Source organism: Muscardinus avellanarius (genome assembly GCF_963383645.1).
Source record: "Muscardinus avellanarius genome assembly, chromosome: 3".
Lineage (NCBI taxonomy): Eukaryota > Metazoa > Chordata > Mammalia > Rodentia > Gliridae > Muscardinus > Muscardinus avellanarius.
Genome location: NC_137788.1, coordinates 107,912,511 through 107,930,554, shown reverse-complemented (window position 1 = coordinate 107,930,554; position 18,044 = coordinate 107,912,511). Strand labels below are relative to the sequence as shown.

The window sequence follows — 18,044 nt, the reverse complement described above, 5'->3', positions numbered from 1 at the left end:
TTTGGATTGAACCTAGGAGCATTTTACCTCTGAGCTACACCCCAGGCTTTTTTATTTTTTGTTTTGAAACAGGGTTTCACTGGGTTGCTGAGGCTGGTCTTGAACCTGTGATCCTCCTGTCTCAGATTCCCAAGTACTGGGAATAGGTGTGCATCATTATACCCGGTGAGTCTGGGTGATTCCAGTGGTGGCCTGAACATTCTCACTTACCTCACAGCATCTTGAAAACCCAATTCACTGCAGATTGCAGGGACACAGATGTATGGGGGTCTTGGAGGATGTAGCAGCTGTCTCACAAGAGTCATTGCATTTCAGAGGAGGGTAATTTTGCCTTTCCATCTCTTCTCCAGCATCGCTAGCTCTAACATGCATAAAAGGGCTTGAACCTCAGTCTGTTTTATCCTGGTGATTGTTCTCATGATCCTGTGGAGGACAGTTAGTATCTGCATATTTTCTAGGTGCTCCACCATAACTGCAGCTCACAAAAGTGACAGAACTCACTAGACTCACTTGAAATCCCAGAATGACCTTGCCAGTCACTGTAACCCAACTCAGTAGGATTCTGACAGTTCAGATTCTGATGTCAGGAGGAGCCCTGGGATTTTAATAGAGATTTCACTGGGAAAGTGGTATGCAGTGAAGACTGCTCATTACTGGGGTTTTGTTTGTCTTCTGGAGGAAGATCAGAAGACTAGAATGAAAGGTTCTTCACCTGGCACCAGACTACCATCCCAGCTCCTCGTCACTTATATGCCTTTTCTTGCTTTGCCAAACATGCAGCATTTTGTTCATTCAACAAAAATAACATCTTATTGGGTGTGTAATAGGTGCCAGACACTGTTCCAGGTATCAAAGACACAAGAGGAATAACCCACAGGTGATCTGCTGCTCTCTAAGCCTGTCTGCTGGGTTTCGCCACCACGACACTCCACAACCTTCCCTTTTTCTGGAAGACCCTTCTCCTTTCCTACTTCTGCTTTTGCATCTCACAGATATGGGATGGAAAAGGTTTCTCTCATCTATAGACTCCTATGGCATTTTATTGTTATTTCACTTGGTGCAGTACATGAAAAAGTCATACTCGCGTATCCAAATCTTTTCCTATTAATAAAGTACTTACATAATACATGCATACATATATCTTTTGAGGAATCCTTAGAAGTTTCACAAAGTAGGCACTAATGATATATTTATGTTGCAAATGATAATACTAAAGCTTAAGGAGATTAGATGACTTGCTCCAGATTATATAGTTGGAAAGAGAAGAGCTCCAGGAACATTGCATTTTGGATCCCAAGCCAGCCCTTGTGTGCAAGGTAGGTGCCATGCTTGGTTTTGACTATTTTACTTGGACTTGTTGTGGGATCATTTTGTCTTCATAAAAGATTTCATACACACCTGGGGCATAAATCATATCTTATTCAATTTGGTCCCCTCGTAGTAGCTGCACATTCCAAGCCCAGGCTACGGAGTCCATAGTTACTTGTGGAACAAATAAATGATTGATTGAATGAATGAATTCAGCATATTGCTGAAGAGGGTCCTGTGGAGTTGTTAGCCATATACTGCTCATAGTTATCAAACAGGATGTTTCCATGTCCATATGGTGGGGCGGGTGGACTTTCAACTCGGTGTAGCTGGAGGTCTCCTGAGTATCATGCGAAGGGCATTGCGTATTCCTGGCTGTGCTCAAATGTCTGTCCCACTCACGTGTTTGAAATTGCCACCTCCAAGGACACTGCCTTAAGATGTCATAGTGAAATCACAGTTGTTGCTTAGAAGTTGGCTGCTTAGTTCTTCTCTCTATCGCATCAGCAAGAATTTATTTATTGGGACATAATGAGAACATTGAGCGGGGTATAACCCCAGTACAAAAGAACAGGATGGAAAATATAAAGAGGTGCTGCAGTAATGGTTCATCTTAGGTGGTGGTGGTGAGAGGCTGGGGATCTTGGTTGCAAAGAGCAAATAAGCACTAGCTTGGGGCTGAGCCTTGTGTGTCACTTCACCCAGGAAGAATGCCAAGAGCCTCAAAAAGGGGACTGTGTTGACAGATGCTGGCCTACACTGACTGGTGAATTTTGAAGACCACCCAGTGGATCAGAATCCACTTCAGGAGACCTCTTGTGCAAGAGCTAATATGGTCTGGATATTGCCATATGGTTTGTGGCCAATTTTTGATTATTCTGTTTATGGGTCATCTTTACATTAATCATGAATTATTCTAAATTAAAAATTGGTCTCACAAATTTTACATTTATGGGGAGATTAAAAATATTTAGAATAGCCGGGCATGGTGGCGCACGCTTGTAATCCCGCTCTTGGGAGGCAGAGACAGGAGGATCGCGCAGGTTTGAAGCCAGCCGCGCTGGCTCAAGAGACCCTGTTCCCAAATAAAAAATATAAAATAGGTCTGGGAGTGTAGCCCGGAGGTACAAGGGCTTTCAGGAACCCCAGTACCACCAAAAAAAAAAAAAAAAAAAAAGAAAAAAAGAAAGGAAAAGAAAAAAATATATATTTAGAATTAAGACTTTAAGACTGTTTTAGAACACCTAGGATTCATATTTCTCTCTTTCCCTTCTATCGGCATAGAATCGTATGTGTTAATTTAACACTTTTTCTGTTTGGAAAATACTTTCACAGACAGTACTAGTTCTGTCAGCTGAGACAGCTGAGTTCTCCTCAAGTATAGATACCCACTTAAGACTATCAAAAACTTTTGGGCCCTGAACTCTGATCTGAGTTAAGCCTAAATAAAAAGAATTTTGCACCAGTAGGAATTACTTCAGCTGCTTTGTCCTGTATTTCAGTGATATTATTAAACATTTTTCAAGGCCCAAACATCCTGTAAGTACTGTCTTCTAACATTGTTTAGCTGATTGGCCTAGGCTAAAGAAAAAGGTGATTCAACATTGACAGTGACCTTTGGCTACTGTTACATTTGGATATTTTACCCAGGTGGGACTGGGGATAAGAAGTGAAATGCAACAAAAGAGGCCTTTCATCCTTGTAGTTATTATATAATGTTAAGTTGGTGAAGAGACTTTGCAGACATAACTGCCCTGCTGCTGTGAAGAATTCTCATCTGACCTTGGTTTCTATTTCTCCTCTCCCCAAAGACCTGACAATGTTCTAGTTTCCATGGAGCTATCTTCAGACAGAGCAGCCTGGAAGTGCACAGATCTGCAGTTCCATCTCTGAAAATGGGCACTAGTATATAGTGGAAAGAACATCAATGCTGACGTCAGGCTGACTCGCACCCTGCTCTGACACCTCCTGGTCATACAGTGTGAGGAAAGTCTCTTCGTCATGACAAGGCTCAGTCTCCTCACTTGCAAAATGACTGCAATAGTGCCTACTACATAGGGTTTCTGGAAAAATTATATGAGAGGATACATGGAAAGTGCCATGTGTAGTGTCTATTGTATCTTTTCCTCTTTCTTCCTTTCTTTCCTTCCTTTTTTTCTTTCTCTTTCCTTTCCTCTTCTTTTTTCTTTCTTTTTTTTTTTTGTACTGGATTGAAATCAGGGGCATTCTACAAACTCTGAGTTACACCTTCAGCTTTATTTTAATTTTTTAAATTTTGAAACAGGGTCTCACTAAGTTTCTGAGGGTTTTACTAAGTTGTTGAGCTCTTTCCTTAAACCTGAGATGATCCTGTCTCAGCCTCCCCAGTACTAGGAGTACCGTGTACCATCCCGTCTAGCTCCATTTTCTTCCTTTTTTTTTTTTTTTGCCTCTACCCTCAAGCATGCTGGGACACAAGAGGCTGAACCTTTAATGGCAGTGAGCCTTTGCCTGCCCAACCAGACATAGATAAGAAATAATAACAGCTTCACTTCTTTGCAAAGCCTCTTTCAAAGGCTTAGATCTCAGGGGTGACTTCGAGTCCTTGCTGTGGTTCTGAGTGTCACTGAGAGAGGTGCTGGTCGCTAGGTGCAGAGGGCTTTAGGCAGCTGAAAAGATATGAGCTCTTAGTCTCCTTAATTGGCTTATTGGCACGGAAATGGCTGGCCTCAGGTTTCCTGCCCTCTTCTCCCAAATAGCACTTGGAGGGCACAGAGAGCTCAAAGACTCCATTTCATTATATCTAACAGGTTTGGCTCAGTGTTTGCCATCATCACAATTTTAGTTTAATCCCACCTGGGTTATAGTTCATTCCCTTGAAGCTCTGGTCTGAGTATCAAATTTGGGCTCAGTTCGTACTCAGGTCAGTGCCAAATGCTCTGCTTCAGCCATATTTAGAAGTACTCTATGAAAAGTTTCATCACCCGCTTTCACTAGGCTAGCTGATCAAATCTGACAGTCCAGAACTAATTTCCACTGTAGAACTCTTCTGGAAATAAGAGTTCACCTATACCTGATACCCAGAGTTCTGCCTGGGAATACGATTCTAAGGTCTGCCTTGATATGAGTGGGCTATAGAATATTGGGTTTAGAAACTCTGTAACCTAGGAACTAGTTCAAGAAATGGTTGTCCTACCACTATCATATAGGAAGTACCACTCAGTGTGGTCATGCATGAGCACTTGGCAGAAAAAAGAAATCAGATAAAATGTCAATTAACATCTGGGTTGGATGTGAGGGCGATCTGTCTGCGACATCTGTCACCCCATTGATCGCCAGGGTTGATTCCGCTGATCTGGCTGGCTAGGCGGGTGTCCCCTTCCTCCCTCACCGCTCCATGTGCGTTCCTCCCGAAGCTGTGCGCTTGGTCGAAGAGGAGGACCTTCCCCGAATAGGGGAGGACTGGTCTTCGGTCAAGGGATAGGAATAGCTACACTCCCCTGCTAGAACCTCCAAACAAGCTCTCAAGGTCCATTTGTAGGAGAACATAGGGTAGTCAAGCTTCCAAGACTCCAGACACATCCCAGTGAGGTGCTGCACGTGGCAGTCTGCCTTTCTAAAAAATAAAAATTAAAAAAATAAAATAATTAACATCTTGGTTGGATTTTTTCCTGTAATTGTCCAAACTATTTTTTCCCCTTGGGGAAAAATGTGACAGTTAATGTGCCGTCCTCAAGAAGTGGCCATGTGTACCTCATCTCAAAACCTTTAACATCTAGAGTTGTCTTCTCTCACCCGCCTTCCACATGGATGCTGGGCTTGCTTCGTCTCTCACACAGTGGATGTGGCAAGCCAGACATGACCATCGGCACTGTCAGTAGGGAGATAATTGAGTCTAAATGCTGTTTTCTACACCCAAGATCTTCCAAACTTCAGGAAGTTGCCAGAAATTGTTTGTTCTCTGATGTCTCTAGAGTAAAAAAGAGTGACTAGTACCTGCTAAATGTTAAACAGTTGTTTAGTTGAATTGAACCTGATGTCTCCCCTTGATCTCTTATACTACGGTCCCTCTTCCCTACATACTCTTAAACTTTGGCCATACCAGTTTGCTTACCGTTCTCTAAAAACTGCCAAGTCCTTATTGATGCTGTTGCTAGTGCCTGAGATTCTTTTCCCGTCATTTCTTTGCCTGTTGATACTGAGCTTATATTTCAAGTTCATAGTTAAGGGTTACCTCTTGAAGTCATCCCAATTCTCTTGCTGTTGACTGGCTCCCTTTTTAAAACTCCTTCATACTTTTTTACTTTCGTTAGAATGCCTAGTATAGTAAATCTTTAACAGTATGTATGTCCTTATTACCAGACTGTGAGCCCCTTAAGCAAGCGCCTGGTTTATTTGCCTTTGTTGATTTATTTGTTATTTGACCCAATCTACAGAAAGCAGAATATTTGGTGAAATAAAAATGGAATTTAATGGAGTCCCAAGTTCTTGGAGTCCTTAGGCAGTGGAACTGATATAATCTAAAGATAAGCATCAATAATATATAACATGGAGATAATAATAATATTGCAGGTTTCTTTTTTAAACTAAATGATGTTCTGTACATCTAAAATCTTAACAGAGTGCCTGGCACATAGTAAAATCTCAATAAATATTACTCATTAACTCTTTGGTATGGTTCTTATGAGCTCATATTCATCTCAGTGTCCAAAGTCTATAACATTGTTATCCACAAAATCATTAGATTTTTTTTTGTGGTACTGGAGGGTGGAACCCTGGGGCTTTTCTACCTCTGAGCTACACCCCCAGCCCTATTTCATAATTTATTTGGAAACAGGGTCTCACTAAATAGCGGAGGCTGGCTTCAAACCTGTGTGATCCTCCTGTCTCTGCCTCCCAAGCACTGGGATTACAAGCATGCACCACCACACCTGGCTATTATTAGATTTTTTATTATAAAGACATAATATGTTTTTGTGGTACAGGAGATTAAACCCAGGGATATTATACCTCTGAGCTATTCCCTGAATCTCATATTATTATTACCATTTTTTTTAACTTCAAAACAGTGTCTCAGTGAGTTGGTGAGGGTCTCACTAAGTTGCTCAGGTTGGCCTTGAACCTGTGATCCTTCTGTCTCAGCCTTCCAAATACTAGGTTTACAGGTGTGTGCCACCATATCCAGCACAAGTATGATTTTTAAAGCAGGATTACATCTTAGATTCTCAGTCCCTAAGAATAGAGATGAGGACACTGAAGGCCAGTGAACCCAAGAGGCCCACAAGGGTCTCCTTGCCGGTGAGTAGCAGAGCCATATGGATAAAAGTGCTTTGTTCATTGTGTAATGAATGAGTCTTAAAAATTATTGATTGAGCACAGAGACAAATCACTTGGCTGATTGTAAAATGTTTTAATAATGCCTAATTTTGATAATAAGTGATCATTAAAATCAAAACATACACAATTTTTGGCATTTTCTATTTATGGCAACCAAATAGACTTTTTGTGGTTGGCTTGCTGCTAGGCTTGGTGGTCTCTAAACTGCACTCCTAAGCCACCCATTAAACATTAGAGTTAAAAGGAACTTTACAGCACCTCTAATTAAATGTGCATGGGCTGTGCTAATGAAGATTAAGGAGACTGGGGACCAGAATAGTTATGTGACACGGTCAACATCAAATGTGTTTAAACCATTTCAGTTGTGGGAATGGTTCGAAGTGTCTAGAGTATTACAGAATTCCTGGCAACCTGAGCCAAGCTTGAGCCCAGTATGATCTTAGGGAGTTGTGATCATTTAATTAGGAGGCAGAAGACCTATGTAGTACTATGCTGGGTTTTAATCTCTCTTGATTTCAAGTTCTTTATTTACAAAATAGATATAAAATATATTCTTTCTACATCATCAGTTAGGAGGATATATTATATATATGGTAAATGAAAAAACTACTTGATTAGTGGCTACCATTCTTTATTTATTTATTTTTTTTTTGCGGTACTGGAAATGGAACCCAGGGGCATTCTACCTCTGTGATACACTCCCAGTCCTATTTTTTATTCTTTATTTTGAAACAGGGTCTCACTAAGTTGCAGAGGGCCTCACTAAGTAGTTGAGGCTGACTGGAACCTGGGATCCTCCTGTCTCAGCCTCCCAAGTACTGGGATTACAAGTGTGCGCCACCATGCTCAGCTAATGGGCTTATGGCTACCATTTTTGAATAAACTCAACTAACCACAGGAATTTCATGTTGTCGTGTTCACTTTATCCAGGTGATATAGGTTAGAGATAGAAAGTAAGTGGTACTGTGAACTAATGGCTAGAATTTTTTTTGTGGTACTAGGAATGGAACCCAGGGACATTCTACCTCTGAGCCTCTGAGCTACATCCCCAGCCCTATTTTTTTATCCTTTATTTTTAAACAGGGTCTCACTGAATTGCAAAGGACCTCACTAAGTATTTGAGGTTGTCCACAAACCCAGATCCTTCTGTGTCAGCCTCCCAAATCTCCCAAATGCTGGAATTACAAGCATGCGCCCAGCTCTAGAACCTCTTTTTAAAGGATTTTTTTTCCTCCAGGGATAGAAATAGATGTGTTGGTTTGAAGTAGGAAATTACAAAATGTGACTGGCTCAACACAGGCTTCCCAAGCTTCTCTTTAACGTCCTTGGTTAAGTGAAACGTTTCATTTATATGTTCCTCAATTACTGACACTTAACTTGTTGAAATACTATTTATAAGAGGCATCTAATAGCCAAAAAATCTTTCTGAGTCATTTCCATAAATTCCAAATGATGATTTTCTGAGGAAGGGAAGTCACAAATTACCAAAAGTAAAAGCGCTCTAAGACACTGATGTGGTTTCCAACCTGTAAGGGACCAATTATGTTTTCAAATGGAGACTAGGACTTGATTAAAACAACCGATGCTATGTTTCTTATATTTATCACTTAGACAACCTGCTCATACATTCTGATTAGTAGCTAAAATTATTGATCTGCTTAGCCTCAGCATTTTATATGATTATGATTTAGACATGTATTTCCACAAAGGATTAAACTTTTGTTTTTACCAAGGCTATTGATTTTGACTCTGAGTTTACTTTCTTAAGGGTAGCTTACCTCACAGGTGGTCTTAACTTCTCTAGATGCTTTTAAAAATCGTACCTAATATGACATTAGTTTTAATTCCAAATTATGATATCTAGGAAACAAAGAATGGAACATGGCATGGTGCTTTCACGTGACTGCACACGTCTGTGGTAGACATCACTGGGCTCTGTTTTATGAGAGAATGAGATTCTAGGAGTCAGAGTATTTCGGGACACAAATATCTGTGTCTGAAAATTCTCTTTATGGGTAAATACTACCTGTACCTTCGTACACTTGTATATTTTTTTCTCTTACTAACCACAGGTTCCCCAGGACTGTTCCAGCCCTCTCAGATCCCTCCTAGATTTCTATGAGACATATAAATAGATGTGTAGAAAGCTGTGTAGTAGTTATTTGTATCGGTCACTAATTATGAATGCATCCAAGTCTTCTCTAATGTAAATACCTTAAAGAAGGGTCTCTTTGTACACTTGGTATTTCTCATAACCTGGCACAGTGCTGGGCACATAGTAAGCAGTCAACAAACACATAATTAATCAATGCTAACTGGGAAACTTCTCAGGGTCTGGGGTTCTGTTTCTAATTATCTGCCTGGTACTTCCTCGAGGGCCACATGCTCCTAGATGCTTATTGGTTGGTTTGCTCGAAACTGTAAAACCTTAGAGAATATCCACTTATTTCTTTAATTCCTCTGACAATGCCCATATGGATCTCCAGTTCTTTTCCCCACTTAACCTGTCTTGCCAAGTTTTCAATTAGATGCTTCTAATCGAGGTTTCCATGGGGTATCATTTGCATTGGAGACAATTCTAACATTCTTCAAGTCCTCAGAGATGGAAGAAACTCTTAAAAGTGTTCAGTTCAGTACGTTCCAGTGCGTGATGGAGAAACAGGCCCTTTTTGTTTGCTCTCAAAGATGGGTTAAGGCTATTTTTTAAAAAATTTTTATTTTGAGAAGCTTTTGAAAAATTCATGTTAAGTTAGGATTTCTTGGGATATTACAGAAGCTAAAAGGGATTTGGAAATCCATGTCTTTTGGCATCTGTATTACTGTATTTGGTTGAGTGGGAGATAATGCAAAAGCTCTGCCACAGTAAGGCCTGCAGAGTCAGGGAGGAATGGAGACTAGTCTCAACAGTAGTTCTTAGATAAGTAGTTGTACTTTCCTGTGTTTGAAGGAGACCCAGAAAAGCTCCTGTTTAGTTCTAAGGCATAAAATTACATGTCTAAACGTGTAGAACCTAGTTATAAAACTTTAGTTTTTTTTTTTTTTAATGAAGATAGTGACTGGAGTAGTGATTATCGGTGAACTAAAGTTTTTAGTTAGAAACTCCTCCTTTATTTAAAAGTTTGGATCAGTTCTGAAGTAACCTGACTATATGCCCAGAAATGGAGGGGGAATTGGGGAGGATAGACAGATGTGACTCTTGGTTCCCTGTGAACGCTAACAAAGCTTGGGAGGCTCTTACCCAAGAGGTTGCTTAGGGTTATGAGAGAAACAAGTCAGGGCTAGAAAGAAAGAAAGAAAAATGGAGGAACCATGGGATGTGTTGTTCACAAGTCTAGCAACACCAAGCAGATCGCTGAGAATGGCAGCAAGATGGTCTAGTATTTTGCCCTGAGCTTCTTCTATCTTAGTAGTGTTGGGGATGGAGGTCCAAGATGTTCTGACCCTTGAAAAAATTGAACAGCCATTTGTCAAAGACTTAAGTAGACACTTCTTAAAAGCAGATGTCCCAATAGCCAGCAGGTTTATGAAAAAATGCTGTCACTAGTCATCAAGAAAGTTTAAATGAAAACCACAGTGACTTATTACCTTACCTCAGTTATCAAAAAGACAAAAGATTAGCGTAGGTAGAGATGTGCAGAAGAGAGAATTCTTGAACACTGTTAGTGGGGATGTAAATTAGTACAGCCGTTATGGAAAATAAGTAAATTAAAAACAAAATTATCCTATGATCTGACAGTCGTGCTACTGGGTGTATATCCAAAGGAAAAGAGAACAGTATGTAGAAGAAAGATCCCATGTTCATTTAAAATAGTTAAGAAATGGGAACAACTGGTATCCATCAACTAATGAAAATGTGGTACGTAGATACAATGGAGTACTATTCAGCCATAAAAGGAATGAAATCCTGTCTGTTATGTTTGATGACATGGATGTAACTGAAAAAGTATAAGTATTTGCATGAGCTCTCACTCATGTGGAAACTAAAACTATTGAACCTATACAAGTCAAGAATAGAACTCAACTTCCAGAGGTGATTACCAGAGACTGGGGGGAAGGGGCAAGAAGAGATGGGGAAAGGTGATTGGTGGGACTAAGGTAGAGAAGTTCTGGGGTGCTGTTGCAGATTGGCTGACTATAGAGAACCATAATGTACTGGACATTTAAAAAAGTTTAAAGAATTTTGAAAGTTTTTTTTCATAAAGAAATGATAACTGTAATGATAAATGATAGTTTTAACCTGATTTAAACATTACACTGGAATAGCATGTTATCCCATTAATATATACAATTTTTATGTCTTCATGTATCAGCTAAAATAGCTTTTTTAAAAAAAGAATGTAGTACACAGAAATGATACATGTTTAAGGAGACATAAATGCTAATTAATTTAATTTGACCATTACATATTGTATGCAAATATATAATTATCAACACTATGTCTCACAAATTTGTATAATTATTACATGTCAATTAAAAGGTGCATGCCTGTAATCTCAGTACTTGAGAAACTGAGACAGAAGGATCAAAGGTTTGAGGCCGTCATCAGCAACTCAGAAAGACTCTCAGAAACTTAGCAAGGCACTGCTTTAAAATAAAAAGGATTCAGGATATATGCCTCTGGGTTCAATCCCCAGTACAGGAAGAAAGAAAAAAAGAAAGAAAGAAAGAAAGATTTATCAGAGTTTTACTAGTTTTTCTAACCTTTATAAATAAATATTTATTTATAGGGAGACTACTCAGAATCCTTCATGTTAAGGGTTTGTTAGAAAAACTGTTCCTTTGGCTTGGTTTGAAGTATTATTTGACCCAACAGTATTATATTAGATTATGATTAATATAATTATATTTTATTATATAATACAACTATATAATATTATATAATTACTATATAATATTCTACAATAATTAGAATATTATATTAGGTCTCAGTATTATATTAGCAGTATTTTATTACATTAGATTATTATGAATATATTATATCATTATATAAATATGAATTTGGAAAAATCTCAGGCTTTATAATTCTTGACATCAGGCTTCTAAAAGTAAGTTTTTAAAATTCCAGAAGCTTCTTTGGTAAATCTGATTCCAGCCTTCTCCATCTTTCTGCCTCTGTGTCCCTGGCCCCAATTCTCCTCTTGAGTACAGAAGACACGGGAAGGGACCATCTGGCCCAGCATGCCCGCTTTTTATTTGCTTGCTCTGAGTCCCACCTTCCTGTTTGGATCACCCCCCCCCCCCATACGTCAGAAACCAATCAAGGTGTCTCCTGAACTCATTTATTCCCTTTGTCTCAGCCGCCTTCTGGAGTAACTTTTTCCATATGCTTATATTCTTGTCTCACAATAGAGGCCCCCACCGCCCCCATAAAAAATGGCCTGATTAGACTCTTAGGAACAACCATTTGGTCAAATATGTGACAAAGTGTTTCTTAAGATCCCAAACAACTTTTCATTACTTCTGATGAGCAGGGCATATGTGAGCGGAGGAAGACTGCTGTGTTTAAAATACCTGACTGCGGCAGCAGTGACCGAGGGCTGTGGGTGGAAGAACACGAGGTCAGCATTGCGTCTTTTCTCCACCAATTGACACCGAGTTGCCTGGACTTAGCGATATCGTCTGTAGTTATTTTCCTTTAGTTTGGCCTTGACGTTGTCACCCCAGGTTGGCCTCATTTGCTTCAGTGTGGTGACATTAGTACTCTGTGTTGCCTGTTGTAGACCCATTTTCTTCAGCTGTTGCTCAAGCTTACTAAAAAGCCAGACGTCACGTTGGAAACCTGAAACCCGAAAGAAGGTCGTAAAACACAAAAACAAACCATAATAAAATAAAATAAAATAAAATATCTTGAGTGCTGGGCTCTGGAGCTTCCCAGCTTCAAGTCCCCTTTTGTTCAGGCTCTCCCTACTCCCCACCATCCGCCAGCCCCCAGTTTGTAGGGCCAGGGGTGGAGGCAGCTGGGCAGCGTCTCACCTAAAGCCTGCTTGTTTATTTTGCAGATTCGGAGCAGAGCACAGGGTCAGACTCTGAGGTGCTCACCGAGCGCACCTCCTGCTCCTTCAGCACGCACGCTGACCTGGCCCCGGGAGCTGCAGGCCCTGTGCCTGCCACCGTGTCCTCCATGGAAGAGATCCAGGTGGAGCTGCAGTGCGCTGACCTCTGGAAGAGGTTCCATGACATCGGGACTGAAATGATCATCACCAAGGCAGGGAGGTAAGGAGGAGGTGCCCTGGATGGGTGGCAAGAGCCAAAGCCGCTGCAGGAGAGGTGTCCTGCATGGTCCTCACTTATCTATAGATGTATCCATGAAGCCAAACATGTTATGTTCACTCTTCTGCATTTGGAAACCTCGGGAATGAGGTCCTGCTGTGTTGACTGTGAGTCTGTCTTTTTTCCCCCAAGCACCTAAGCCTAATTGCTGCTACCCTCACAAATATTGTCCACCTACAATATATTTCAGCCTATTCTGGAGGCTCCTGACACCTTCATGGCCAAAAGACAGATGGCCAAGGCCAGCGCTGACAATCCCACCCAACATTTGTAAGAAGTTTGCTCCCCTGCAATGTCTTGTAACTTCTAAGGCATTTAAAACAGGTTCTTTCATAAGGATTAGGTTTGGTGTATCTTTCGATTATAGGCCCATAGAGTTTTATTGCTGGCTTGAAATTATTATAAGACTTAAATGTGATCTGTGGAATTTCTTGCAAAACCATTTATCTAGGAAGTTTTTTTATTATTTAATATTTTACTGGTGCATTGTATTTGTATATCATAATGGGGTAAAAAACTTGTGTAGGCATAAATTAACACATCACCCAGCCAGCCCCCACCCAGTCCCCACCCCACTTCCTTCCCACCCCTCCCTCCCATGCTTGGTTTAGTGGTTGACTTCGATATGAATAAGTACATCATGCGCTTTAAAACATTTCCCTCTCCCCACCTCCCATCCCCATAGTTAGGTTGCCTTATTTGCTCCTCTATAGGATCTCCTTTTTCACCTGGAGTTCCTCCTATGACCCCATTCACCCTAGCTTTCACATATTAGGGAAAGCATCCAATTCCTTACTTTTTGTGACTGACTAATCTCACTTAGTATAATGTCCTCAAGATTCATCCATTTCCCTGAAAATACTGCAGTTGTATTTTTTTATGGCTGAGTAAAATTCCATTGTGTACATATCCCACAGTTTTGTAATCCATTCATTGGTTGATGGACATCTTGGTTGGTTCCACAGTTTGGCTATGGTGAATTGTGCAGCTATGAACATAGGTACACATGCATTAGTTTGGTAGTTTGATTTCCTTTCTTTTGGGTAGATACCCAGAAGTGGTATTGCTGGATCAAATGGTAGATTTGTTCCCATTCTTCTGAAGATTCTCCATACTGTTTTCCAAAGGGGTTGCACTAATTTACAATCCCACCAACAATGTTTTAGAGTACCCTCTTCTCCACATCCTCACCAGCATTTTTTATTGTTCGTATTTTGAATGATTGCCTTCTAGTTGGAGTTAGGTGAAACTTAGGGTAGTTTTGATTTGCATCTCTCTGATTGCCAGTGATGTTGAGCATTTGAAGAGCTTCTGTTCAGCAAAGGATACTGTCAAGAACCTCAATCGAGAGCCAACAGAATGGGAGAAGATTTTTGTCACCTACCCCTCCAATAGAGGACTAATATCTAGAACTTAGAACTCAAGAAACTCAACACTAAAAAAAAAAATCATCCAATCAAAAAATGGGCAAGTGAACTAAATAGACACTTCACGAAAAAAGAAATTCAAATGCCCAATAAACGTGTCTAGGAAGATTTTTTTAAAAAATGAAGTTTCTCTTGAAATATGCACTTTTATTGAACTACTCCTTCATTGGCATCTCTCAGTTCTCAATAGTTAGAATTCTGTTTTGTGCTAGACATTCAATGTTTAAACTTTACAGAAATCCCCAAACAGGGAACATGACCATCCCATGTATGGAAAAGAAAGCCAGGACTGAGACAGGTTAATTAACTTAGGGCAGTAAGTGACAGCTCCAGAATTCTAATAAGTGTGGCTCTAAAATCATAGTCTTAACTACTGAGAGCTCTACACTATTAAAACAACAACTGTGGTCCTTGTCCCTTGGGTTTAAAATGAAAATGATTTAGTTAAAACTAAATTTGGAGCCAGTTGTGATGGTGCACGCTTATAATCCCAACATTTGGGAGGTTGAGACAGGAGGATCATGGATCACGGACAGCCTCAGCTACTGAGGGAGACCCTTTGCAACTCAGTGAGATCTTGTTTCAAAATAAAGAATAAAATCCGGGTGTGGTGGTGTATGCTTATAATCCCAGAATTCAGGAGGTGGAGACTGGAGGATTGCGGTTCATGGACAGCATCAGCTACTTAGCGAGGCTCTTTACAACTCAGTGAGAACGTGTTTCAAAAAATAAAAAAAGACTAAAAAATAGGACCAGGGGTTTAGCTCAGAGGTAGAATGCCCCTGGGTTCTAGTCCCAGTAATGCAAAATAATAAGTAAGTAAATAAATAAATAAATAAATAAATAAATAAATAAAAAGAATAAAAAATAGGGCCGAGGGTATAGCTAGAAGGTAGAATGCACCTGGGTTCTGTCCCTGGTACCAAAAAACAAAAATAAAAACAAACAAACAAATGATGTTTTTATCATTAAATTTCAAAGTTTTAGTTTTGGAAAGTGAGTTTGGAAAGGCAAAATATTATAATTTTTGTCTATTTCTTTCTCCTCAATTCAATTTTAATTCCAATTTTCATTTTTCTTAGCTATGTCAATTATGTGTGATTTTCTGTCATTTTTACCTTAATAAAAGCTTTGTTACTTCCTACTTCTTCACACGCCCCAAACTCTCATCTCATTGATACAGAACTCCTACAGTCGGCAGAGCCCTCTCTTTTTGAATATACCACAATCTGTGTAATCAGCACCATGGACAGAGATGCTTGCGTGGATTAATGGGTTGGGAAGACAAAGGAACTGACCTCCACTTAGCCATAACATTTAAATCAAGCACAATTCATTCTGGGAAATATGAAAGATTAATTTTCCTCCAGAGTGTTGTGACTTCACTTGATATTCTGTACTAAAATACCGATAAAAAGAAAGGGCAGTGCTTGCAGAGTTTTGAACATAGTCGTAGAATTTTAAAGCAGGGAGGCACCTTAGAGACAACTAGTGCCTGTCAGGGAGGTGACAGGTTACAATGACTTATCCAAAGTCACACAGCTCATTTATTTTGGGACTTGGGTACTGGGAAGATGTGGGTCGCTTCTCCATGCAAGGTCATCTGATTGTCTCAGACAAAACAAGTTTTACTCTTTAAAACATCACACCCATTTTATTGAAGTAATTGGGATGAAAAATCCACTTCTTTCAATGTCATTTAGCCTTTGTTGGTGGCTGAGAGGAGCCCCATTTCTGTACCCCATTCTTGGAAAGATGCCCTCTAATCTTTTATAATATGTGGCAAGTATAAATATTGTCACTGTGAAAGGAATTATGGATCTGCACTTAAATGTATTAGACCAAGTTTCACCAGGTTTGGAAAGAATTACTGTGGATAAAAAGTGACTAGTCTATAGTGGATATTAGATTTAGTTATTATGAGTAGCCAAACATCACATTTCATTAGCTCACCATAAGTCTAAAATATAAGGCTTCCTAATTAAATGTGCGAGGGTAGGGAAAGGGTAGAGAAAGTACATCTAAAATGATAAACCAATAGAAGCTTCTAGAAATAAATAAAGTGGGAAGGAAGGAATAGTTATTTTGCAACTATTTAAGACTTAGCCATCATCCCTATGGAAGGTCTGTGATCTCTCCTTTGTTCCTTAAGTGTGATTATGATGCCCCTGATTTACCACCAGAGGACATTTGCTTTCTGGGTCATTTTTCCTGGGTAGGTAGTGAACGTGTAACTTGCACAGAGGGCCTCTCCTGTAATTGGCCAGCATGCATTTGCAAGATGGCTGTTTGAGGTCAGGGTATGGTCTTTGGCCGTGAAATGGAGCAAAGCCAATTAGGCTGTATTCGGATCAAGCCTGTGACCTTGACCTCATTAGCACTGTGCTCTGCCCAGCTCAACTAACGAGCCCCAGATGGTTAAGATTAATGCAGCATTTTGTGTACAAGTACCCTAGGCACATCCAGGGCAATCCACATTTTCGAGCTGAGCACTTTTTTTTTTTTAATGTCTGGCTTGATGCAAAAGAGCTTGATGTTTTTCTTCTTCCCTATGGATAAAGAAGGATGATGAACTTTATTCTAGACCTGGTGTAACTCAATACCTCTTTGGGGCTGCTCCCTGTCCTCCCCCTCAATCACAAGAGAAGCTGTAAAGTGTCATATCCTGACCTCACTTACTGTGGCAAGTTTAACAAGCCATTGTGGTGGAAACAAGGTATAGCCCTGAGGCTACTAGAATTCATTTGGTATTTGCTCTGTATTCTGCAGGGTCCTGTCACACACACACACTCACACACACACACACACACACACAGCCTGAGAACTTGCAGAAAAATTTCCACCATTTTATGCATTGAAAAACATATGGGTGGACCTTTGTATGGGGACTAGTAACACCTTCATTTTTTTCCCTCATTAAACATGCAGTCAAAAATATTTAATACTCACCTACGATAACTGGTTGTAAGTCCTTTGAGTAATCAAAAGAAGTTAAGTCATTGTGTCTATCTTGATGAAGATTATAGCTAATAGGAAATATATGTGTGGATACACAGACACACACACACACACACACACACACACACAGAGGTTACATTAACAATATAGAATATAAGCTATAAGCCCCTGGAGTGTATGTATTATAAAATAGATAAATTTAAATTAAGATGCCATTTCAGCAATGTAAGTCCTAATTGTATTTTATAGTGATTATTTCTAGAGTGGAAAAAAAGAAAACAGCTAACTTTAAGAATTAGGGAAGGTTGGGCTTTGATGAGGACTTACTAAGGAGACACTCTCTGAGCCTTTACCCCTGATCAGCCTTTCCCTTTGCTTATCTTACTCCCTCATTTGCCTTCACAGGAGGATGTTTCCTGCCATGAGAGTGAAGATCACCGGCCTGGATCCGCATCAGCAGTACTACATAGCCATGGACATCGTGCCTGTGGACAATAAAAGATACAGGTGAGAGTGATGTGAAACTGTGGGCATCATTTCCATCTCAGTCTTTAAATCATCAGGTGAAGCATGTTGACAATGCATGCTGTACAGGGAACAAGGACAGAGAGTGTCGGTGGCCCACGGAGCAGAGCACCGGGCGGGCAACAGTATCTAGAGGGAGGAAATCAGGGCTCTCTCACAGTTAGGACTTGAATACAGAAGAGGATTTTATAGTGTCTCCAGGGCTGCACAAATTAAAAGAGTCTTGACCCTAAAATTGAG

At 40.0% G+C, this 18,044-nt stretch overlaps 1 protein-coding gene across 1 annotated transcript in view; it reads left to right on the top strand.

Annotated features, from left to right (window-relative positions):
- TBX15 (T-box transcription factor 15) overlaps positions 1 to 18,044 on the top strand; it is a gene marked incomplete at both ends in the record, with an annotated part of 112,371 nt that overhangs the window by 45,747 nt on the left and 48,580 nt on the right. Inside the window, 2 exons of the mRNA XM_080691022.1 lie at positions 12,624 to 12,837; positions 17,685 to 17,786. Of these exons, the coding sequence (XP_080547148.1) occupies positions 12,624 to 12,837; positions 17,685 to 17,786 (316 nt within the window). The remainder of the gene's footprint in view (positions 1 to 12,623; positions 12,838 to 17,684; positions 17,787 to 18,044) is intronic.